Source organism: Pyrus communis, chromosome 12 (assembly GCF_041283825.1).
Source record: "Pyrus communis isolate YQ-2024b chromosome 12, ASM4128382v1, whole genome shotgun sequence".
Lineage (NCBI taxonomy): Eukaryota > Viridiplantae > Streptophyta > Magnoliopsida > Rosales > Rosaceae > Pyrus > Pyrus communis.
In genome coordinates, this window is record NC_142576.1 from 2,347,213 (window position 1) to 2,371,380 (window position 24,168).

General features: G+C 37.8%; 2 protein-coding genes, 2 long non-coding RNA genes and 2 pseudogenes across 16 annotated transcripts; 3 read left to right on the forward strand and 3 right to left on the reverse strand.

Moving 5' to 3' along the window:
• Positions 1 to 643: 643 nt before the first annotated feature.
• On the reverse strand, positions 644 to 2,730 carry LOC148692150 (uncharacterized). The gene is made up of 4 exons (XR_015954279.1): positions 2,463 to 2,730; positions 2,292 to 2,361; positions 1,529 to 1,591; positions 644 to 844 (listed from the first exon to the last, which is right to left on the reverse strand). It is a non-coding gene; the product is annotated as an uncharacterized LOC148692150 (long non-coding RNA).
• A 2,202-nt stretch (positions 2,731 to 4,932) lies between these two features.
• On the forward strand, positions 4,933 to 10,612 carry LOC137745759 (sugar transporter ERD6-like 17). 2 transcript variants are annotated; one of them, XM_068485765.2, is made up of 18 exons: positions 4,933 to 5,115; positions 5,263 to 5,325; positions 7,253 to 7,342; positions 7,444 to 7,503; positions 7,698 to 7,763; positions 7,882 to 7,947; positions 8,067 to 8,142; positions 8,240 to 8,304; positions 8,485 to 8,577; positions 8,709 to 8,786; positions 8,890 to 8,974; positions 9,055 to 9,098; positions 9,176 to 9,238; positions 9,323 to 9,382; positions 9,487 to 9,540; positions 9,733 to 9,792; positions 9,901 to 10,015; positions 10,106 to 10,612. In XM_068485765.2, exons 1-18 carry the CDS (start codon positions 4,933 to 4,935, stop codon positions 10,225 to 10,227), a joined length of 1,443 nt encoding a protein of 480 aa, XP_068341866.2. In that variant the 3' UTR covers positions 10,228 to 10,612. The 2 variants fall into 2 exon arrangements, with proteins under 2 accessions (XP_068341866.2, XP_088537917.1); XM_088681791.1 differs by having other exon boundaries at positions 10,127 to 10,612.
• Positions 4,959 to 5,857, reverse strand: LOC148692151 (uncharacterized). The gene is made up of 2 exons (XR_015954280.1): positions 5,801 to 5,857; positions 4,959 to 5,170 (listed from the first exon to the last, which is right to left on the reverse strand). It is a non-coding gene; the product is annotated as an uncharacterized LOC148692151 (long non-coding RNA).
• Positions 10,613 to 14,463: 3,851 nt separating the features above from the next.
• On the forward strand, positions 14,464 to 18,366 carry LOC137745758 (sugar transporter ERD6-like 5). Of its 12 annotated transcripts, none has more exons than XR_015954277.1 (18): positions 14,464 to 14,802; positions 15,166 to 15,228; positions 15,320 to 15,409; positions 15,529 to 15,588; positions 15,674 to 15,757; positions 15,853 to 15,918; positions 15,990 to 16,065; positions 16,197 to 16,261; positions 16,381 to 16,473; positions 16,606 to 16,686; positions 16,764 to 16,848; positions 16,947 to 16,990; positions 17,068 to 17,130; positions 17,221 to 17,280; positions 17,352 to 17,422; positions 17,529 to 17,588; positions 17,709 to 17,823; positions 17,911 to 18,366. XR_015954277.1 is itself a non-coding variant. In XM_088681783.1 (18 exons), the coding sequence occupies exons 1-18, from the start codon at positions 14,548 to 14,550 to the stop codon at positions 18,039 to 18,041; spliced, it is 1,545 nt and encodes a 514-aa protein (XP_088537909.1). In that variant the 5' UTR covers positions 14,464 to 14,547; the 3' UTR covers positions 18,042 to 18,366. The 12 variants fall into 12 exon arrangements, 9 of the variants coding, with proteins under 9 accessions (XP_088537909.1, XP_088537911.1, XP_088537910.1 ...); XR_015954278.1 differs by having other exon boundaries at positions 17,355 to 17,422; XR_011069726.2 differs by having other exon boundaries at positions 15,692 to 15,757.
• A 619-nt stretch (positions 18,367 to 18,985) lies between these two features.
• On the forward strand, positions 18,986 to 21,713 carry LOC148692152 (protein DMP4-like; annotated as a pseudogene).
• Positions 21,714 to 22,800: 1,087 nt separating this feature from the next.
• Positions 22,801 to 23,581, reverse strand: LOC137746283 (allene oxide cyclase, chloroplastic pseudogene; annotated as a pseudogene).
• Positions 23,582 to 24,168: the final 587 nt, after the last annotated feature.

The following is a 24,168-nucleotide window of genomic DNA, read 5'->3' on the forward strand; positions in this document are numbered from 1 at the left end:
GCGTGTGGCGCACGTGGGTGCGAGGCTAGGGCTTGCGTTACTAAGGCAGCGACTTGGGTTTGCTGCTACAAAGTGGCATGGGCCTGAGCTAGTGGCTGCCTCGTTGCCCCCTGCTTATTGTGGGCTCCTGCCATGGAGCTGGCCCACTCCTCACTGCCACAGTAGTCCCCGTGGATGCCATGGTGGTGGTGCTCCTTGGTGGTAAAGTTGCTCATTTTACCATCGTGTTGAGCCGTGGATTGTTGTGGTGGGGCTACGTCTCGTCCTTCATCATTCGATCTGAATCTTTGAACATAGGAAGCTTCGTTCGTCGAGGTTTCCGAATCCCTTGCCATTGTACTTTTCTTTTATGTTTTACCAAAGAATTTTTAGAAATAAAAATTCTAAGAATAAGAACGTACGAAAAATCTACAAATGAACAAGAAAACGAAAAACCTTAGATGGGAGAATCTTCTACGAGTGTGTGACTCAACTCTCAATGAAAGCACCAATTTGTGGATGCAAATTTTTGCCGTCTCCTTCTTGGACAAAATTTCTGACACGCCCCGACCCCGATATTCCCCGAATACCAAGATAGGCACGTGCTGGCCGACACCCGAAGGTGACGAAAGCCATTTATTGAGTGCAAATGTTGAAAACAAAGGATAAATAAGGTTTACAAATATAAAAGAATAATAAATATGTAAATAAGGATCGTGTTCAGAGCACACCACTAATCTAGAATACTAAAAGAAAAAAAACATAAAATTGAATGAACAAAGGAGTGGGTCCTACACCGAGAGGACTCGAAGATGCCGATGCAGAAGTGCCTGGACGTCGGGATTGTATGCCTCGATTCTAAGTCCTGAAGGGGGCGCAAAACAAACATGAGTGGACCAAGTTGATATATATATAATAAAACAGTTATCAACGTACTAACCCCCAGGTTTTATGAAAACACAAATATAATGATAAACATAGGTTTTCCGAACCCTAGCATGTCGTGCAAGATCTCAAATCATCATTCACATAAAAATAGTAATCACTAGTGAATGTCCAATATAACACTTCAGGCCCCATGCCGGCTCCCCGTCTCTGAGCACACAGTCAGAGGAAAATGCACTTCAGGCCCTTTGCCGGCTCCCCGTCTCTGAGCAGACAGTCAGAGGAAAACACACTCCAGGCCCTATGCCAACACCAAACCGTCGCCCGGGACGGACCGGATCTATCCCTACGTCCCGTAGCGGAAAGGACCACTAGGTAAGTACAAAACCAGTGAACATACATATATTGAAAATCAACTTCATAGTATAAAGTCATCCATCATCTATACTATAAAGAGGTGTTCTAAACATGTTCTAAATATCATATCGTCATCCATCAGATATGCTATAAGAACATGGGTTATAGGAAAAATAGTAATAATTCAAACTAGCCTTAGTAAGCATGTTATCTCAAAACGTTTCATAAAACATAATCGTAAAGTCATGCTTTTCTGTGTATGCAATTCTACCATTAAAACATGCATTTTTAGAAGGGGTCCACTCACAGTACTTCGCCGTCGAAAAGCCACGCCACCTAGCGAAGAAGGAAACGCCACAAATAAACGCCCCTAAGCACATAAAAGGTACATTTAGTCAAACTCTACTCAAACGATTGAATTTGGGAAAACGGACATCGGAAATGGGTTCAGGACGTCGAAATTAGCCTAGGAGGGTCCCCGCACGAAAACCCAAAAAGTCAACGGTCAAGTCAACGTTGACCGTTGACTAGTCAAAGTCAAAGTCAACGCTGACCGTTGACCGGGTCAACGGTCAGACCGGGTCAAAGTCAACGGGTCAGGTCAACGGGTCAACAGGTACGGGTCATGGGTCACGGGTCAGGTTTTAGGGTTAGGGTTTTGGGCTTTGGGTAATTGGGTTTAGGTTTTTTTGGTGGGTTGGGTTGGGCCTGAACCCATACGGCCCAAAGGCCCACAACAGAAAGGGTGATGGGTTTTGGGCTAACAGAAAATGGGTTTGGGTTAAAAGGGGAAATGGGTTTGGGCTGCAACCAAGGCCCTAAGGCCTTTTGGGTTTTCAAATGAAACAAAAATAAAAATAAAAAAGGAAACGGTTGGGCTTTTGGGCTAAAACCCGAAATGGCCTAAGGCCCGCGGGGAAACAGAAATGGCCCGAAGGCCTGGGTGCCCGGAGAAGACCACCGGAGTTCGGCCGGAAAGTTCCCAAGCTCCGTTGGAGCTCACAACTCAACCAAAACATGTCATTCAATATACCAAATTGAAGCCCCGAAGGTAAGGAGTCGAAATATACCCTTGGTTCCCGTCATTGTGGTCGGAGTTGGCCGGAAAACAGCCTGGAAGCCACAGGTGTCCGCCGGAAACTGGGTAAGATTCAAATGAGTATAACTTCTTCAATACTCAATGAAATTAGGTGAAACAAAAAGGAAAGTTGTAGTACTCAGCGAGACGAAGAGACTGATACCTCGCACGCCGGCCAACTCGCCGTGGTTTGGCCGGAAATTGCCTCGAAAGGGGCGGTGCTCGCCGGAAAACTGGGAAATGTCTCCGAGGTGGTTTCTTCATGGTTTGACGTCCAAAACACAACCATGGGGGTTAGAAAAGAGTTATAGGTGTGGGCATGGGTGTGTGTGTGTGTGTGTTCTTGTCGGAGGAAGAAACACCGAGAGGAGGGGAAAGGAGAGAGAGCACGGGAAGAAAGAGAGAAGAGAGAAGAGAAGATTTTTCAGAAAAAGAAAAGAAAAGAAGGGAAAGGGAAAGAACCGGGGGACAAAACAGGGGGTGGGCCCCCTTGGGCTCACCAATTAAGGCTCAAAAACAATTTTAAAAAGGAAGGTATCCTCCAAATTTAGTGAAAATACAAAAATACCTATTTTCCTACGTAACTCTCGGGACGGGTTATTACAATTTCACCTACAAAACAATTAACACTTTAGGTCAAGGACAAGAGCCTCACACGCCCATGATAAATGGGGGGGCTTTGGCCGATGAACCTCCGATGCCAAAGTTAGAATTTTGAGAGAAAAGTGTTTGGAGAATTTAGAGAATTTTGCAAGAGAGTTGGAATTGAGTTTTGGAGAGAATGAGGTAGTATTTATAGGGGTGTGGCTGGCCCCTTTAGGAGGAGGAGGACCGGCCACTTGGTTAGTATTTTGGGTGAGGTTCATGATTTGTAGCTAATTATGGATAATTGAATAATAAATCAATTAATTAGCTAATTAATAGAATGATTTCCTAATTGATTAGCTAATCCATATAATAAAAGATGAATGATTTAGGAGTTACCTTGTGGAGAGGATTGGATGAGGATGAATGAAATAGGTTTTGAATTATTACCTATTTTGGGCACTTTTGACTTGGTTGAGGGATGATTGCCTACTACTCGCGCATAGGAATCCTGGCATGCCTTAAGGGTAATTTACCCAAAAATCCACGTGTCACCTTATGATTATTTTTTGCTCCACATCATTAGCAATGCCACCTACATATAGTAATTGAATAAATGGAAAATCAAAAGATTTTCAATTGTTGCCCAACCTCCTCTCCTCTGCCGCCTTCAATGGTGTCCCCCCTATCTCTTTCTTTGGGGATGGAGGTACGATGGGGTGGGGTAAACACCAACAAAGTTGAAATCAAGTGTTGTTCTGGTGTCTGAAATATTTTGGCATCTCCAAACAGGCCTTGTCCTATTGATGCAATGGGCCATTTTCTGGAATTTGAGTGTCGTGGCAAAGATCGGAGCTTTCATTTTTTAAATTTGGGATTTTTGCTTTTACTATGAGAAATTAGGGTTCTTGATGCAATATTTGGAACGTGTATCGGTTTTGTGGTGGACTTGTATCGTGCAATTAACGGCGTTGGGGGATATGTGGAGGCCTAGATTATGGAAATCCCTTAAAGATATATAGTTTACAAATCTTTGACTTGAACCTAAATTTTGGAAATCCCGCTAGAAATCATCTCTTTCCAGTGACATGCATATGATATGCTCACAAATCTAAGTCAACCCAAAAACCCAGAGCTTGCAGCTCTCTCTTCGAAATCAGAAAATTGACATCATCACCTGTGAGTTTTTACATTTTATATGTGGGTATTTTCGTCAATTCGTTGTTGTACATGATGTGCATAACTTGTGCATAACTGGTTTGTTCTATTTCAGTCATAAGATTAATAAAAATAGTTCATTTTTTACAGTTTCTCCATATTTTATCACTTCCCAACAGGCCCTAATAAATACTTCTGACGACTAGAGCAGCAATCGCTACCCTACTGCATATTTTACACTGCTAACAAACTTACCTCGTCTCCTATTCGATCGAAATACCTTCCCATGACAAACTCACCTACCTCCCTTCAAACAGCCAAACCTGGTTACTCAACCTCCATTCAAACAACCATTAAATGGATATCATGAGGCCTTATGGTGGCCACGAAGCTTAAGAAGTTCAAAGGGCCTACAAAAAATTGAGAGGGAGCAAACAACCAACCACTCCAATTCTGGAACTCTCTCTAATTAATAATGTCATGTTACTATAAATCCTTCTAAAGGCTCACTCATGTTTATTACTGTACATAAATACAAACTAAGTACATGCATATTTTTTATTTTTTTTCTCTCCCCACCGCACCCTGTACATAAATACAAACTAAGTACATGCATATTTTTTCTTTTTTTCTCTCCCCACCGCACCCCACCCACACTAGGTCTCGAACCTGGGATCTAATCTACCCCACCCCCTTACCCACACCCTCACCACTAGGCTATTCCTAGTGGCTTAACTAACTACATACATACGAAGTGGACGTAGCTCAATTAAGAGTGAACCGTTTAAACCAGTGTTTATAAGTATGAATGCGCAACTACCAAAGCTAGATCGCTTGAAGTCTTAGTTGGGAGATATAATCTTCGTCTTCCAAGAAGTTAAGATTTATTTATGGATCATAGAGAAACCATGGAAGAAGGACTGCTAACAGTTTCAGAGAACTTGGTACATGAAGAAGGAGCCGGCAATGATTACAGTGATGCAACGCCGGATGTTGGGTCCTTACCGGTCACCGCTGTTGTTTTTCTCAGCACTCTGGTGGCCCTCTGTGGTTCCCTTTCTTTTGGGTGTGCTGTAAGTGACTTACCACCTTATTCGACAAATTATTTGTCATGTTCCTTTCACTATGCTGCATCAAATTGTTTATGGTCTTAAATAATCATTAAATGTTCCTTAAATACAATTAGGAATTAGAATAGTGTGACAGATTTTTTGTTGCAGTTAGGATATTCATCAGCTGCTGAATCTGGAATTATAGAAGAGTTGGACATTACTCTCGCAGAAGTAAGTTCTCTAAGACTTCTCTCAAGGTTCCATATTAAATTCCTATCTAGCAAGGAATCAATCCTACAATCAGGGTACAAAATAGGAAGCTAAACATATACAAATCAGTTGCATATTTGTTTCTTAATCTAAGCCACGATATGCGGGATATCATTGACTTTTCAACACTCTCCTTAGGTTGGAGAGTGGATGTCTAGAACTCCATTGCGTATAAAGGCCAATTGAGAAAGTTTCCTTCCTTAAAGCCTTTGTGAACACATCTTCTAGTTGGTAAAAAGAAGAAACATGTTTTGTGACAACCAAACCATCTTGAATTTTCTCGAATGAAATGACAATATGTCTTCCTACATGCTTTGTTCGTTCATGGTATACTGGATTAATTTGCAGCAATATGAAGAGATCATAACGTATAGTGCCAGCCTTGAATGCAATAATCGCAAATCTATCAATATATATCGAATTCATGACAACTCACCAGAAGCTCCGGTCATGGTTCTTTATTCGTCTTGCGCTGGAGATAAAGAAATTGTCTTTTGTCTTTTTTATCTCCAAGAAATCAAAGACCCTAAGAAAAAATAGCATCTTTTAGTAGATTGTTCTAGAACAATTCACAAAGTAAAATCATGAGTAATATGGTAATTTCACACAAACCTATTTTTGTTTTTCAAATCTCGTCCATAGCATCTTTTTTTTTTTTGTTTTTTTTGAAACCCCCACGTTCTTTCTCACTCTCTCTCTCTCACTCTCATTATAGTATTTTTCTTTTTTAGATCTAGGTCCAAAAACATAGATAGTTTTAGGAGTGGGTCCAGTTATGTAATTACATGTTTTTTTTTTCTTTTATGCTTTTTTATTTTTATTTTTTGAAAGATATTAAAAATCAATTAAAGTCTTCTCTCCAAACATTCTATTCTAACTCAAGTACAAAAATATGAATGTATACTATACCTATAAATAAGGTATGAAACATAACTAAAAGATAGAAAAAACATAATATACCTACAAGCAAGACACACTAATTTGTGGCAAGTTGATCATAAAAAATAATATGTCATATGAGTAGGTAAATATAATTAACATGTGATATAGGCTGATTATTAAAAATTAATAAATGGGATTTAAAGCAGTAGGAAGAACAAAAAATAAAAAAACAATAAATAAAAAGATATAATCAAAGAGATAATTAGGAATAAATCTGATTTTTATAATAAATCTTATCATTGAAGAGATAATTATTAATAATAAAATATCTAAATTTAAGGAATTAGACTTATTTTAATAAAATATCACTGAACCGTAGTACTAATTGGCTAGTTGTTAGTTGAAATTGAACTAAATGCGTAAAACTACTCTGCTTTGAAAATGGGGAGACATATTATTGGACTTCAAAAGGAACGTAACCCAAGCGCAGATGCCACAACTCGATAGATGGTAGGACAGCGTACGTTGTGCGAGGGTTCGCAGAAATTGCTGATATATTGTGCACCGAATGTTGGGTGAAATATGGATTGGAAGCATCTGTTTTCGTTTCAGTCATCCTTCATCTGAAGATCCTTGTTCGTTAACCATGGGGAAGGTCTACGGAAAGGAAAAGGAAACACACTGCCTAAATTTGCAGTGGCGGTAAAAGGAAGCTGCAGAGCTACCATGTAAAATAGGGCAGAGAAAATATTAAACAGAAAAAGTGAATTCTCTGATTAATCAATTAGAGCTTTTGTACAACAGGTTTTCCTATCTAGCAAGGAATCTATCCTACAACCAAGTACAAAATAGGAAGCTAAATATACACAAATCAATTACATATTTGTTTCTTCTTTTAAGCCAATGTGAATGCAATTGGATGTTTGCCTCCCCTTTGTGTATATATCAAGTAGGTTATAGTCTCTTTTTCAGTTCTATGTATTTAAATTTTCTTCTTATTCTGCAGTACTCAGTTTTTGGTGCAATGCTGACAATCGGAGGGGTGGTTGGCGGATTGGTAAATGGGAGGATAACGGATCTCATTGGTCGTAGATGTGTAAGTTTTCGCATTACCCATTGTGTATCGGCCTAGGGCGGATGTTTAAATTATATTATTTAACATCTTTTCCTTCTTTTTATGTTGATATCTTGAAACAGACAATGTGGTTATCTGAAATTATCAGTATTGCAGGGTGGCTCAGTATAGCATTTGCAAAGGTCTCTTCTCTGAAATTTCCGTACACACACACACACACACACACACACATATATATATATATATATATATTATCAATGCAATTAAGAAGTCTAAAGTATAGTGCATTGGAAATAAGTGTGGTAACATTTTATAGCAATTTTTTTCTGGAAATTTCAACATGCAATTTTGAGCTCAGTTCAATGCTTGATTGTAGAATGCTTGGTTGCTGGATTTTGGACGACTGTTACTGGGAATTGGCAGTGCGTTAATTATCTACGTGGTAATTGCAAATTGAAAATTGCAAACAAACTCAGCTTTTTTCTTCTTCAAAATTCATTTTAGTTTGTAACTTATCCATAGAACACTTGTATAATGATTAAATTCTTTCTCATAAACAGGGACCTATATACATAGCAGAAATAACACCAAAGGATTTTAGGGGGAGGTTTACTTCAGCTAATCAGGTATGACATATTTAGTTCATCGTGCATATGAGATCCATTGCCAACTTATAATTTATTATGCTTCCTAGTTATTACTTCCCCCTTCTCTAACTGTTAGTCTAAATCTATTAAGTGCACAGTTGATGAATAGCTGTGGCTTTGCACTTATGTATATCGTTGGAAATGCCCTAAACTGGCGTACCATTGCTCTAATCGGTAAATTATCTTTTATTCCTGCCCTGTATTAATTTGATTATTGCATCATCTTTAAATTGAATCAATCACTTAATACTAATTGATTTTATTACTCTAGGTGCTATTCCATCTCTACTGCATATTATAGGTTTATTTTTCATTCCAGAGTCTCCAAGGTGGCTGGTGAGTGCAATTCAGTAATTTTCATACAATGTTAAATGAAGATGAAGAATCTTTAAATTGCTTGACCTTATTCTTCCAACAGTACACACAAGTATATAAATCTTTTTCTTCTAAATAAAATTCAGCAGCGAGAAATTTCCCCTAGAATGCTCAAATCATTGATGGTACACTTGTTTGCAGGCAAAAATTGGTAAACAAAAAGAGTTTGAAGATGTGCTGCAGCGTCTTAGAGGAAAAAATGCTAATATATCTCAAGAAGCAGCTGAAATCATGGTAACCTTCCAAGTTCCGGCTTCAAGCCATCGTGAAATATTATCTGTGTGGTATCCTCAACTGGAGGATTTGGAGTTAAAGAATATTCTCTTAGCACATGAAAACAATAAGACATTCTCACATCTTGCCAGGATTATACTGAAATCTTTCAGCGGCACTCAGAAAGAATGCTAGACTTGTTCCAGTGGAGATACGCTCACGTAATCATTGTAAGCTGTCTTGCAAGAAATACGACTGAAAAAATCATTTACTGTTTAACCTTTTTTTTTCATGATGTGTCGGACCTTTCTACATTTATTTGAATTTGTTTAGGTTGGAGTGGGGCTGATGCTTCTGCATCAACTTGGGGGGGCTAATGCGGTCTCTTCTTATGGAAGTTCTATCTTTGTAGATGCTGGTAAATCGAAAGATTTTTATTATGGAAGTTCTATATTTGAATAAATGCCATATAATGGGACTGCATCACTTTTCTGGCAGATTTCTCAAGTACCATTGGGACTATATCGTTGGCTATTATTGGGGTAAAATGAATTTGAAAACTACTACTCTACATTTGAATTAATAGAGTTCCATTTGATGTTTCTTTCTTGTTTCACAGATACCTGGAACAATATTGAGTGTTCTCTTAGCAGATAAATGTGGAAGACGACCACTTCTGTTGGTAAGACATTGAGAATGGAAAAAGAACGATATTTTTTTATGGTGAATACCAGTAACTCACCGTGAAGCCACCAAACGTTTGTAGGTTTCTTCTGCAGGGATGTGCTTGGGTGCCTTTCTTGTGGGCTTGACTTTTTTATTTCAGGTTCCTACCAAAACAAATTTCGATACTTATCACTAGCTTGTGTTGTTGCTTCATACGCATGCAAATTGTCATATACTTTGAAGTAAATCTTTTCGATATGGCAGAACCTTGGCCGGTGGAAGGAGCTCACTCCCATTTTTATGTATATTGGCATGTTGGTAAGTACAAATAATCCATAGGCAAGTATTCCTTTTCTTTTCCTGGGCTGCTGGTCACGTTTTCGCTTCTTTTCATTGTTCTTTAACGAACAAAAATCATGCTTGGATCTAAAATGCTTTCAATAACAATAGTTTGTGAATTAATTCTGTATATCATTTGAGATATTTAATATTGGTACGTACTGCATTCAGGGTTATTATGCATCATACACAGCAGGCATGGCAGGACTTCCGTTAGTTATTATGGCAGAGGTAGCTAGCGTCGTGTGCTTGACCTTCATGTGCTTTCACTAATTTGTTATTGCAAGTTCAGCGGAGCAATAAACTTCTGTTACAACGAACGGATGATTTCAATTTCAGATATTCCCAATAAACGTCAAGGGCACTGCCGGAAGCCTGTTGACTCTGGTGAATACGGGCGCTGGTTCGATTGTTATATACACCTTCAACTTTATGATGGAATGGAGCTCAGCAGGTATCTCAGCAACCAACTCCCCTACTTTTCTTTGTATCTCTTTTTTTCATTTCTTTCCCTGCGTTCTCGTAATCGGTCATATGATTTCAGGAACATTTTTCATCTACGCAGCCATTTGCGGTTCAACTGTTGTGTTCGTTGGGAAGCTAGTGACGGAGACCAAGGGGCGAACTCTCGAAGAACTACAAGCATCAATTGCACATTTTGTCTAATAAGATGAACTATGAAGCCATGCTAGAACAGCAGAGGCTGTATTCAGAGCCCAAAGCCTGGCCTTCTCGTGTCATATATAGGTTTGTAATATGTGATTCCCACTCTTATCCACTACTGCCCAGTTCGAATTCCCATCAAACTCTGCAGCGGATAGAGCAGAAGCAAAGTCCTACTCTATCCACAACTCTCCCAGCCGCGGAATGCCATAAGTTGATTAAGTCTTGGGTATATATATTTTAAATGATTTTGTAATTATAGAAATAAATCTCTACTGTAACAAATTATAAGTCGTGGAAGCCTCACTCATGATTCTCGAAGGGGTGGGACACAATTTTTTTATTTTATTTTAAAATTTATCTTTTAAAATGTCATAATTAACAGACACATAGTTGTCCACGTCATGCTTTAACAGAATTTATTAATGGTCAACTTAACAAAAGTATGAATTTGTGAGAAAATGTAACTTTAAGTATGAGATTGAAATTAATCACTTAGTACTACGGTCTAATAGTATTCCTCTTTAATTGTAAGAGAGAGGTATTAAGTTTGATTCTTGCAAAATGCGAATTTGAATCACATTATTGTTACTCCATTGTGAGGCTCAACTCACTCCTTCTTCTTAATATAAATAATGTCGTTTATTCAATATATATATATATGACTGAAATGAAAAGAACCTTATAAAAATTTAAAAACTACAATACTTCATAATAATAAAATTAGAATTATTTTGTCAAACTTTTTAGTATTTGGTTAATTAAACTTTTGGTTGGTGGGGTCGTGGCACACCGCAGACGTGCCTTGTTTTTTACGAGTGAGGATCCTTAAATTGTCTTTCGAATTATGAGAATTTTTAATTCACATTTATTTATTGTACATCGTGTAATTAAAAATTATTGTAATTTTTTTTTATTTAAATTGAATATAAACAGTATATAATGAAGACTACGATGAACGAATGTAATTTGAGAATCCAGCGAGCATCCTCTCATTTCTGACTATCTTATTTGTTCATGTCTTCTGCTTCTTCGGCTACCCTATTAACGGCTCAGTGCCGTCGTCTTCTTCCTCGCGCGATGGCCAGAAGCTTCACCGACTCAAAGGTCGAACCTTTCCGACCCCGCTAACAGAAAGAAATCTTGGATCGCAGTTCTTCGGTTATTGATTTTCCGTTAGTGCCCCTCATCACTCCTCAGTCTGAGGGCATTCTTGATCCTCGCGTACAACACTACAAAAATACATCAAAGAAGATGCATTTTTCCTTTCATAATTTTCTGAGTTTTTCTCTTTAATTCTCCAGTAACAGTTTTAGATTATGCTTTTGATGTAATATGAGAGACTAATAATAAACGGGTCATCGAACCAACGCTAGTTACACCAATTTTGTATTGGAGCCAAGATTTCTTGTGAGGAGAACCTCTCACAAAGTAAAAGACAAAAAGGGTAGTATTCATAAAATTACTAACCAAAACATAATATGCATCCAAAATAATCATATTTATCCTCGACAAGTTTTCATATTTTGAAACAACATTCCCCTTAAGGGAAAGGATTCCTATTTTTTGTTAAAAAACAAAAAATAGGGATTAGTTGTGGGAGCCACTCTACATCGAATTTCAACGATCCGAACGGTCTATTTTGTAAGTCTCGATACAAAAATCATCCTTGCAGAAATACAATTCAATCCAAAACCATTTGCCTATTTAATTATCAAAATGAAATTTCAATGATTCTTAGATAACAAAGTGTTCGTAAATTTCTTTGATCTCAATTAAATACCACAAATATTTCTGATTTGACTAATATTTTATAAGGTTATGAGGTGTAACTTAAAAAATAGACGTTCGGATTGTTAAAGTTCGATATGGTGTGGGCCTAACAACTAATTCCTTTTTTTTTAATATATAAAAATGGAGACCCCTTTCCTAAAAAGCTTCCTTTGAAACCATACCATGATAACCTAGTCATCTATACTATTGAAAGAATTATTAGACTCGATAGGGAGAATTAATAAAAAATTTATAAACCCTAGCGCTCAAATAAGAGGTAGAATATAATAGAAATGAATAAAAATGATAGACAACAATAGAAATTTACAAATTTTATTGTTACTCACTAAATGAAATTGTATTTGTTTGTTTGATAAGTTGAATTGGGTTTGGAATTTGGAATGACAAAAAAATATGAAGGTGCGAGAATGAGATAGGGAATAGCTGTGGAATCTCTAAATTGTACAGTGAAAGAGATCGATTAGAGTGTGTTGCAAGATTTTTTTAGTTTTAAAAATAAAAGTGAATAATGGGTTTAATTTTAAAGGTTTGATTTGTGATAGTCAAAAGATCATAACAAAGGATATTGAATTTATTTGAAGTGTTGAACAATAGGAGGGACTTAGAGCAAGATACACATACATATATAGTTATACTTTTTTAAGGTCAGGATAGGCTCAGGATCACTATAGTTTCTTGTGGAGTATGATTCTCTTCTCTTTTTTTTTTTTCTCTCCTTCCCTTCCATCCTATTTGAACCGTCACTATTAACTCACGTTAACATTTTATATTATTTTTTTATAAAAAGAAAATGACAAAATAGAAAGTGTAAGAGAAAAAAATGAAAGGAAATGAGAAAGGAATAAGAGGAAATAGAATCCTACTATGTCCCTTGGTGCCCTTTGCGGGTGATTGTGTAAGCTTAACCACCTTCATACTATCTCGCATGTGTCATTTAAATTTAGTGCCAGCACGTGAATACGATGTGCTTGTGCCAACTTAACCAACTGTACAGCTACGTTGAACGAAAAGCAATCCTCACTAAATTTGTGACCATGTCCATTGTGCCAACAATTCGATTGTACAACTGCACAGTATTTCACCTCTTTGATAACTCTTCTCCAAATTTTGTCAACTACGTTTCTCTACCAATTTATCACATAATCGCTAACTTTTGTTTGTTTGATTGAAAGCCCAGCTGCTAGCTTTCCAACTGACATTCTATTCTCTGTTTGTATAAATATAAGTACAACTTTCGCACTTCATCTATTGTTTAGGCTAGTGCTTTCTACATGTCTATTTTTACTTCTAACACATCCCTCTCAAATTTTCGACCGTCGAATCAAATGAATTGAAAAAAATCAATATTAACTGCAGTCAGGGTTTTTTGTATCAATTATCATACACAACGGGTCAACTTTATGATGGAATGGATCGGAGCTCAGCAGGTATCTCAGCAACCAACTCCCCGACTTTTCTTTACATCTCTTTTGTTCATTTCTTCTCATGCATGCTCACGATCGATCCCACAATTTCCAGGAACGTTTTTCATCTTCTCGGCCATTTGCAGTTTAACTGTTGTGTCCATTGCAAAACTTGTGAGGGAGACTAAGGGGAGAACGCTTGAAGAACTACAAGCATCTATTGTACATTGTGAAATCAGATGAACTAAGAAGCCATGCTAGCAGAGAATAGAGGCTGTCTTTTGAACCCTATTGCACATTTCATTAATCTTTTGATTAGTTCAGTAAATGAGATTTGTTTATGATCATTTGAAGCCAATTGTCCTTTTTCAGTCAGAAGAGAATATTCTTATAAAACCATCTTAAGGAGAAGGTCTAGTGTAAATTTTACACCGTCACGTAGTATTACCAATTTATTCATGTTATAGTATGTGAATCTATTTAATAATATTATATTTTACATCTATGAGGTATCAACTCTATCGTTTACAAGAAATGCTTTAATAACATCATGTGATAATATGTGATAATATTACTATTATATTTTTTTTTTTTTAATTCTTTAGAAAAGTTAAAAGAGAATGACCTTTTCACTTGTTTTCCTAGACATTTATACAAAGGAATAGTGGTCATCATCATCAATAATTTAACGGTAAGTGGTCTTTTTTTTTAAAAAAAAAAAAGGGATAACTGATAGTAAGTGGTTCTTTAATTTTTCTTGTATTTTTTCTCTGTCATTGAATTGTATCAAACAGTAAATGACCAAAATTTCCTCAGACCCTGAGATCTAGGAGAACCGGACTCAAAATAAATAAGCCATGACACCCAAACAATTCCCACGAATTATTACACAGAGAGGATGGATGGTCTCCAACTTGGTCAGTGTCTCGCTGACGATGTTTGATCAATAAGTTTTGATAAACTAGAAAACGACAACTTTGACACCGTTACATGGAAAGCAGCTTTAACAATACGACAAACACTTCCACATGTCTCTCACTCTTTCCCTTGTTTGTTTTAGATAGACTTTAACCCAATTGTTCTGAGTTTTCATATGATTCCTTTGTCTTTGAAGGAGTACTAAAAAATGAGCAGAGAAAACATAGAAGAAGCAGAACTCTCAAATCCTTTGCTCGTCAAAAATAGTACATCGAAGCTCCATAGTGGCGGCATCGGTGGCAGTGGCGGTAGCGGCAGCGGTGGTAGTTGCAGTGGCAGTGGCAGCAATAGCAACGGTGGTGCTAGTTATGAAGAAGGAGGTGAAAGTAGCTCATCAGCCACGATTATGGTTATGGTCAGCACTCTGGTTGCTGTCTCTGGCTCCTATGTTTTTGGGTCTGCGGTAAGTATAGTATGAGTATTTTGACACATGATAGCACATGATTATTGGAATACCATCAATTAGGCAGAGATGTTAGCACGACAATATCTCAAGTAATTAGGCACGTGAAAAAGTTAGAATGCATAATAGTGATTATTTTGGAATACTGTCACAGTGACGTGTTTGGCGTAGATAAATTTCAAGTTCTTAAATGTTTAAACTTGATTAGAAACTTTTGGGTTTGAGGAAAAAATATTTTCTGTTGTGTACGCGTTTTGTTTTTCTAAATATTTTGGTAATCAATTGTTGTGTTGCAAGATAAATATCTTGGTGTCTCTATGGAATAGTACTAGCCGTTTGATTGGTTTCCTAATCGATTTGCAGGTGGGATATTCCTCACCAGCTCGGTCTGGGGTCATGAATGATCTGGGCCTCACTGTAGCTCAGGTTTGCATAATTTTTCCATTAATATGGATGGAGCATGTGTGTGTGTGTGTGTGTGATTGTATGTGTCTTACGGTCGCTGTCCATTTTGCAGTACTCGGTTTTTGGTTCAATATTGACAATCGGAGCAATGATAGGAGCAGTAGTGAGTGGAAGAATAGCAGATTATATAGGCAGAAGAGGTGTAAGTTTCTTCCTTCCATTCAACTTTTCTCATTTCAAGTAATATTGTAACATTTTAACTCCGGACCAAGTTCTAATCTCTTCAATTTTGCTTGATTCGGGTTTGTTTTGATGACGCAGGCAATGGCATTTGCCGAGATATTCTGCATTTTGGGATGGCTAGCAATAGCTTTCTCTAAGGTTTTGCATCCTTTCGGCCATCTCTCTTTACTTGTTCATTATATTCGAAAGATTGGAACTTTTTGTTCAGCTCATGGTTTTTAAGTTATGTTCTTCTCGAAAGGTTGCTTGGTGGGCGGAACTTGGAAGACTGTTGGTTGGATGTGGAATGGGGCTTCTTTCTTATGTGGTAATTTTTGTGAGGATTGCAATTGCATACAGAACTCATGTAAGATTTTTGTTGAAGTTCTGCGTAAAATTGTTTATTTTTTTTATAACAAACAGGTGCCTATATACATAGCAGAAATAACACCGAAGAATCTGCGGGGAGGATTTACAACTGTTCACCAGGTAAAGTTAAAAAATTTGGAAACCAGCTGATTGTTTGTTTACCTGCTCACCAGTCACCACTGATTTTACAGTTGATGATATGCTGTGGCTTGTCGCTGTCATATCTTATCGGGGCTCTTTTGAACTGGCGAGCTTTGGCTCTCCTCGGTAGCTTTCTCTTCCTCTTTGTTGTAATATAGGATTACCACAAACTGCACCTTGCAGTAGAATTGAAAATGACATTTGGGAGAAACATAATCTGAATTATATGACGGAGGTTTCTCTCGTCTAAATGTCAGGGACTATTCCGTGTGTTATACAGATTTTAGGTCTCTTCTTCATTCCAGAGTCTCCTAGATGGCTGGTGAGTCAATTATTTAATTGTGTCATCAGAAATGTTATACACATGCATCATTTTCTTTGGAGACGATATGGAAAAGTTGAGGATCCCTTGACATGTTCTGCTTGTGAGACCATTTTTAGGCAAAGATCGGTAAATGGAAAGAGTGTGAAGCCGCTCTTCAGCGCCTTAGGGGGGAGAATTCCGGTACTTCTCAAGAAGTAGCTGAGATTAGAGTAAGTTTTGAATTACATCTCTTTTGTTTCGATTTAACTAGAAACAACATATATTTCGAGTATTGCTGTATATATTCACTGTCAAGATAGTAGCATGGGAAAATGACTGATACATGTTTGTTTCTCTGATAGGATTATACAGAAACTCTGAAACGGCTTTCAGAAGCGAGAATTCTTGACTTATTTCAAAGGAGATACACTTATTCCCTCGTTGTGAGCTTCTAAGCTAATCCCTGCTATGACATGCATCCCTTCTTTTTGTTATCTTTCATAATTTGTAAATTCCTTAGGTAGGAGTTGGGCTTATGGTACTACAACAATTTGGAGGGGTCAATGGCATTGCCTTCTATGCAAGTACTATATTCATTTCAGCTGGTATGTCAAAAAGCCTTCTCTGCGAGCTTCTTTTGTGTATCTAATAATCTCCAAAAGAATACAGATGATAAATGAAGTAAATCTATGGCTTATGACAGGATTTTCAGATAGTGTTGGGACTATAGCCATGGTTGCAGTGCAGGTGCTTCATTATCTTAGCTCAATTCTTGGTTTCCTGATTGTTTCTTCAGACTCGTAATTCTGATTTGTCTTCCGCAGGTTCCAATGACAGCATTGGGTGTAATTTTGATGGACAAAGCTGGACGGCGTCCTCTTCTTCTGGTATGAACCGAAAAGATCGAGAATTCTGGTGTAATTTTGGGATCAAATGAAAATCCAATGCTGAAGTCTCATAATTCGTATTTCTTACAGGTATCTTCAGCAGGAACATGCTTAGCTTGCCTCCTTGTCGGGCTGTCATTCTCATTGCAGGTTTACCATTGAACAAAATCTAATCCTCTTTCAGTTTCATATTGTCCTTCGTAAATTACCTTGAAAGAAAGAAGTGTACCCTGTGTAGAACCTTCAACAGTGGAAGCAGATTACTCCCATTTTGGCACTTATCGGCGTTTTGGTAAATCCAACTTAACTTGAATCTCAGAACTTGTTTTTCTTTCTGATATATGCCAATAGGCAACAGACTCACAGTATGGGTGAACCTATTTGAAACCTACGATCAGGCATTTACTGGATCGTTCTCGTTGGGCATGGGAGGCATTCCTTGGGTTATAATGTCAGAGGTAGGCTATACTCAACAAGCATGACCTCAACAATATTGATAGAAAGTTCGAAATTCAGTTCAGTCACATACATTTTGATATACCGCATTTCTAACTAATTTAGCCTAATTTCGGTTTCAGATATTTCCCATAAACATGAAGGGGTCAGCCGGCAGCCTAATAACATTGGTTAACTGGTTAGGTTCTTGGATAGTCTCATACGCTTTTAATTTCCTAATGGATTGGAGCTCCGCAGGTAATGCCACAAAATTTTTGCTTCCTTTTTCTGTCTGGATTTGAGCTGACTCCCTCGTACACATTTGATATTATTTTTCTGTTTCAGGAACTTTTTTCTTGTTTTCAAGCGTATCTGCTGTAACCGTTCTGTTTGTTGCGAAGCTGGTACCGGAGACAAAGGGGCGAACGCTGGAAGAAATACAAACATCATTGAACCGATTTTCAGAAAAATTATGACATTGTCAATCCATTTCCAGATGTGGTTTTATCCATGATTGATTGCGCATTGCAGCATTGCAGAAGGAAGCATGTTCTGAATGTCAGCAAAGCTTTGCAATTCAAGGTTCTACTGTAGCTCCGATCCATGAGACTAATTTCATTTTCTTTGTATTAAACCAGTTGGTGATTAGCACCTTCGAAAAATTGTGTATTTTTTTCATTGATCCACGGTTATAGACCAAATGCTGCCTGTAACACACGAAGGAGAAGCATCTCCCAAATATTCAATGTTGTACGTAGTTCTAATTCCTAAAGATTAGCAATATATAATACGTTAATAGCATGTTTACTAATCCGTAATCAAGATTGGAGTAATTGACTTGAGAAAGAGTTGGATTGAGGAGGAGGCCAAATCGGATATCTGTTTGAAGTTGTTTATTAATCTGTATGGAACCAGAATGGAAAAGTTTTTTGGTTACTTCAAGTTAGACAGAAATGACCTATAAAATCATCACTGATGAAGGTTGAAGGTGCGCAACTCTTGAAAGATGAGTAACTAGCTAGTTTCAAGATTTTAGAGTCGAGCTAGCGGCCACTACTAATCACACTGATAACAACCCGTCAAGTATTCAATTATTAGAAGTGAAACAATTTAATATATGTTGTAATTTATTCTACCAAGCTTCCGATGTAGAAAATGCATTCTTTCAAACATCTAGCATATGAGTTAATTTTCTGGTCATATTAGGTACCTAGCTACCAAATGGCTGCATAAATCACATGTCATTATGTTTCTTATGGCATAGAAAATAGGCCATTTTTGGAGTCCCTGACGCTATCCCTCTCTCAAAACAGAGTCCACGTGATTTACACCCAAAACTCCAATGTCCTCATTTCCTATAAAGCATTGCCTTTTACCATCTCCAACTAATATAACCTGAACTCCCTTCTTCTTTCTCTCCATGGCTGAGGTACCATCTTCCGAGCAACCACACTCACCGCCTTCCCCTCCCACGATTCTTAAGCACAGCTCGAACCAGCCCGTCCACCAAACCCTAGCCAGTGCGGCCAATCTCGCTAACCTTTGACCAACCGGCACAGTCCTTCCATTTCACACCCTTATTCCTACTTTCTCCAACAATGGTTCTTGCCAATTTCCAATATGTACCTGTTTGGACCCGATTTTACATCATCGGCCCGTGCAATCAAGGCCATTGAGTGAGCATAGCTCCACACCGTTAGATAGAAAAGTGAAGATAATTTTGTTAAAGGATAATATTATGATAATTATCTTTTACTGATTTATTCTGAAAGATGAGATATATATCTCCATGCTGGAAACACGACGGCACAATTCAAGTTGATTTGGATGTTTGGCGTGTGAATGTGTGGATGAGATCAGTTTAGTTGACTAACGGATTCAAGTGGTATGCTGCAAACTGATTATTATCCATTTAAAGTACGGTGATAATTAGTAAACAAATGAATTTGGAATTCATTTAGATGGAGATCAGGATGCATGCATGGATGAGTTTAAAGGTGATGGAATAGCCTAGGTAGGCTAGGCTTCTGATGTGATGTGATAAGCCTAGATAGGCTTTTATTTTGTTTGCAAAGTCATATAGCAATCTGAAGGATATGTCTTGGCAATTTGACATGGATCAATTTCAGTTTCACAAGTTAGAGTTGCAGTTGGACTATATTAAATTATTTGGCCGTGCTAAGCAGGAGATATGAATGCTATAAATACAAGGTGCATGGCAACAAATAAAGTCCCCTCCAATTTAACACACAAAAATGTCCTGCACAAACTCTCGTTTTACGCGAAACCTCTTAACAACCTTGAGATTTTTATTTTCTCTTCTCGCCGACACATCTTCAGTTTGGATAAACAGCACTGTTGTCATAGAATCAGCCGACCGCATAGCACCTTCAATTTGGATAAACAGCATTGTGTCGAGGCCGACTGGTTATTTATCCAAGTCTCAGTCGAGAAGGATTTTCGAATCCTTATTGGCAGAGGTCATCTCATTAGCCTTCTCGGCGAAGTGAGGTGTTACAGGTTACTACATTCGGCATATTGAAAGCCGAATTTGATATTGAACTTTGCAAAACTTGCAGCCTTGTCTTCAGACTCTATAACACGAAGGCCAAGACGTGTTCCTTCCTCGGCCGCATTCACAAGATCAAGAAGTCAGCAGTGCACCCAACACGAATCAACACATTTTACTCCCCGGCCGAGCTTGGCCGACGAGTTGGCACACCCCGCACACAACCGAATGACATAATTAGCTTATTGATTACTCGGCCTGCGTGCCACGTAGGCTTGGTAGTTTTTAGGGTCAACAGTACCTCACATCATGTGTCACTATATTTTGTGCTCTCTTTTGTTTCTTATTTTCGTTTACCGATAACTTCATGGATAACTACCGAAAATTCTACTATGGAATCGCTACATTCAAAGGCATGTACATTTTCAACTGCAGTAACGCCGAGGACATGGATAGGGACTTGAAGAAGCATAGAATAAAGCAGTGTTCTAAAAATCAGCCTAAGCGCTAGGCGATGGCTAGCCACAAGGATTAACTCTTAATCGAAAGGAAAATCAGCAAAGGGATTAGGTGGGCGTCAAGGCGGCCTAGGCGCCCCTTAGGCGACCTAGGTGGCCGACTAGTTGGCCTAAGCGGTCTGGAATCTCAATTTTTTTCTATTTTCGAACTTGAGAAAGGATGAATGCAGTGCGTTCTAAACTTTCTGGGTTGCTGGTTCTATGTTCTTGCGAAGACGAAAAAGGAAGAAGATGAGAAAATAAGTTTCTATCTCTTCCTTTCATTCATGTGACCACTCTCAAACTGTTCTATTTAATTTTGTCCAATCACATTTGGACAGCTAGCATCAAGATAATTTTTCAAGGAAAAGAAAATAAGCTGTCAGTATCTAGCTATTGATTGTTCTCATAAAAAAACATGGGATGTGAGTCCCTCGGTGTACTTTTGCTATTAAGTATTGTTGTAGCTCCCCATCTCTACGCGTCCAATGTCTCACTTTGCATTCTACACCCACATATTTGACACATTTATCTCTTTAAAGTCTATATTACACTCTTGCATTATATTATTTTATTATTTTTCTTTTTATGATCAGAATAAAATCAGCTTATATTATACTCTTATGTTAAATATGTATTTTTTTTTTTAAATAACGTCTTCCTCAATATTTAATCATCTACTATAAAATCAATTTAACTAATTCATATGGTATATAATATATTTATTCCAAGATTACAAGAATAATTTTTTGTAAGTATCAATATGCACTTATTTACAAGATATACAAGAAATTTACCTAAATCCTCATAGGCGCTCTCCTAGATCCCTCCTAGCCGCCTAGGCGCTAGGCGCCAGCGGACCGTCTGACTAGTGCCTATCGTTTTTTAGAACCTTGGAATAAAGTTCATAGATTTTGTTCACGCCTTTATGTCACTATTTGTGTTCTTGGTCTTTGATTTCAGCAACTCCAGTGTGCAAAGCTCCTTTTCTAAACTGGGAATTAGTGAACTAACCATGAATTTGCCACTTAGAGCTAGAAAATTTGTCGAGTTTCTTGTTCACAATCTTTCCGACTACTTGTAGAGGGATCGAATGCGGAGATGTGGTTCCCAGGCATTGTAGTGTTAGTAACAGTTGTTGATGCACAAAATCGGCGAGGACTTTGGTACAACAGAAAGTGTCAAGTTTGTGACCTTCGCTAGGTTGCTCTGATCATTAGTGTGGATGAGTATGTAAATGAATAGAGACAGGAAAGCAAACAACACAAGATGTACGTGGTTCACCCAAATTGGCTACGTCCACGGAGCAGAGGAGTTCTCATTAGTTGTGAAAGGTTTACACAAATACATAGGTTCAAGCTCTCTTTTAGTAAGTTCTAGTGAATAGTTTAGTACAAATGACATTAGGGATTATTGTGGGAGAATGATCCCCTTTTATAGAAGAGAGTTTCCAGCTTTGTTTTGACATCGACATGTGTCGTGTTGTGATTGGCCTCTGATATCGACACGTGTCGCGCTATGATTGGCCTCTAATACCGACATGTGTCGTGTTATGATTGGTCTCCTAGTTGGAGGAAAAGTCTTATGGATCCTTAACGGTATACTGTTGACCGATGCTTAGTAGTTTCGAGATTGGTCAAGTATGGTACAAACAACAGTAATTACATGTACATTTTGTTGAGAGCCGATGATGTGAGAACAATTTGTCCCACAACATTGAGGGACATGCCAATACAAGGACTTATAAGATGTTGGGCTACTCTTCTTATTGTCAATTGGTTTTACGGTGGAACCTCAACTTTTTTATAGTATTAGAGCATGTTACCAATGCAAGGCTCAAACCGAGTAGTTATAACCTACAAGGATTTGAAACCTATCTTCTTTTTTTTGTTGGAATTTTTTATTAGTCCCTGTATCACAAGTTGAATTGTTATCTACCTATATAATAGCTAGATTTTTGTTTATAGTCTACCTATAACACAAATTATTTGTATTACATGTTTTTTTTTTTTAAGAATAAAATTGGTATAAAAACATGTAATTAGATAATTAGACTCACTCTAAAAAATAACCAATATTTTTTTACCTAAATCTAAAAGCCCTTTTCATGGTGAAGGAAAATAGCTTTCGTTTCTTCCAAAATAAATCCAAAAACATAAATTTATTAGTCTCCACTGCCATCCACTGCCACCACAAAATCTTGTAAAAACAAGAAATCAACATCATCTTTCAATCATTGAAACCAGCAATGGTGGCATGAGGCTCAATAACCATAGCAGCTGGAGTAGGCTCCACATCAGGAGTAGGCTCCACAGGCTTCCCAAGTAGCTCCAGGCAAGTTCTTGCAAATACCCTTGAGATAAAATGTGTAGAAAAGTTTAAAAGGGTACACAAGCTGCTGCAACTTCACTTGACCATACACACCTTCGAAAATTCTAGACCCTCCTTTCACAGACAAATATGTGTCCTCATAAGTCAGATAAGACCCCTGCACAGAAATGTGACCATAGTCTCCAAAGTAGAAGCTGTAGATAGCCTCATATCGACCTCCACTATTGATCTTCTCCGGATAGTGTTGGATCAAAATGGTTATCCCCGCCGTGATTCCAATGCGTTTTTGCAAGTCCCCGGTGTACAGCTTGTTCGTCAAAGGGACAAGATCGCCAAGGGAGTGGACTTCTTTCCCGCTCAATCTTAGGTAGACCGGGCTGCCACGGTCACGCTCATTGATCTCGTACACATGAAGTACTTGTGGAACTTCAGAGCCAGGTCTTTCATCAGTTTCGGTTGAGGGGTTGGCCTGGCTTTTGCAAGTGAACGAGGATGTTTTCAGCACGGACAACTTGTTAGAATTTGAGTAGGAAGTATGGAGTTTGAGATCAACTGCGTTTTGGAGATTCAATGACTTGGAATAATTGGCAGGTGAGTAATGATCAAAGGAGGGCAGCAGCCTAGGGTTTCCAAGTTTCGCAGAGGGGACGCAAGTGAGAGAAGAGGTTAAGGAAGCCATTGATTCTAGCCAAGTTTTTTTTTTTTTTTTTTTTTTTTCTCTAAAGTAGTGATTGAGAAACGAGAATGTCGTGGAAAATGCATAGAAAAGATTGTGTTTATGTAGAATTAAGAGGACAACGGATAGTTTTCCTATAAATTCATTGGATGAAGGTGGAAGGGTAGGAGATCGTGAATAACTGACTCATCGCATTTCCAAAATAAATGAATGAACTGCTTTCAGTGCGTTATTGATTTCAGTGCATGAAAATTAATTGATTTCATTGATTTTTCAACTTTACTAAAAGGTTAATGCTAGGGAATAGAAATCAAAAAATGTAAAGGCTGCATAAACTTAAATTTGTAAAGGCTGCATACACTTAAATCGCTTAAAAGTGTACATTGTTTTACATCCAATTTGAAGATCTTTTCATAATTTAGTTGACTATATCTACGAGGATAATATTATGGACCTGGCTTATCTGCACTCCCATTCCCGTATACTTCTCCCCTTCTATTTGTGCGGTCACGGTTAAGGTACATCAACATTTTATATCACTATTGTTTTTTGTCTTATTATCTTTATAAAAAAACCAATATAAAATGTTG

Excerpts from the sequence above, each read along its gene's own strand:
- LOC137745759 (XM_068485765.2), top strand. The coding sequence starts at position 4,933 with ATGGATCATAGAGAAACCATGGAAGAAGGACTGCTAACAGTTTCAGAG. Across the intron at positions 7,343-7,443 it reads ATCTCATTGGTCGTAGATGT|ACAATGTGGTTATCTGAAAT; the intron begins GTAAGTTTTCGC and ends ATCTTGAAACAG. Across the intron at positions 7,504-7,697 it reads TCAGTATAGCATTTGCAAAG|AATGCTTGGTTGCTGGATTT; the intron begins GTCTCTTCTCTG and ends GCTTGATTGTAG.
- LOC137745758 (XM_088681783.1), top strand. The coding sequence starts at position 14,548 with ATGAGCAGAGAAAACATAGAAGAAGCAGAACTCTCAAATCCTTTGCTC. Across the intron at positions 15,410-15,528 it reads ATTATATAGGCAGAAGAGGT|GCAATGGCATTTGCCGAGAT; the intron begins GTAAGTTTCTTC and ends TTGATGACGCAG. Across the intron at positions 17,281-17,368 it reads GGCTGTCATTCTCATTGCAG|AACCTTCAACAGTGGAAGCA; the intron begins GTTTACCATTGA and ends TACCCTGTGTAG.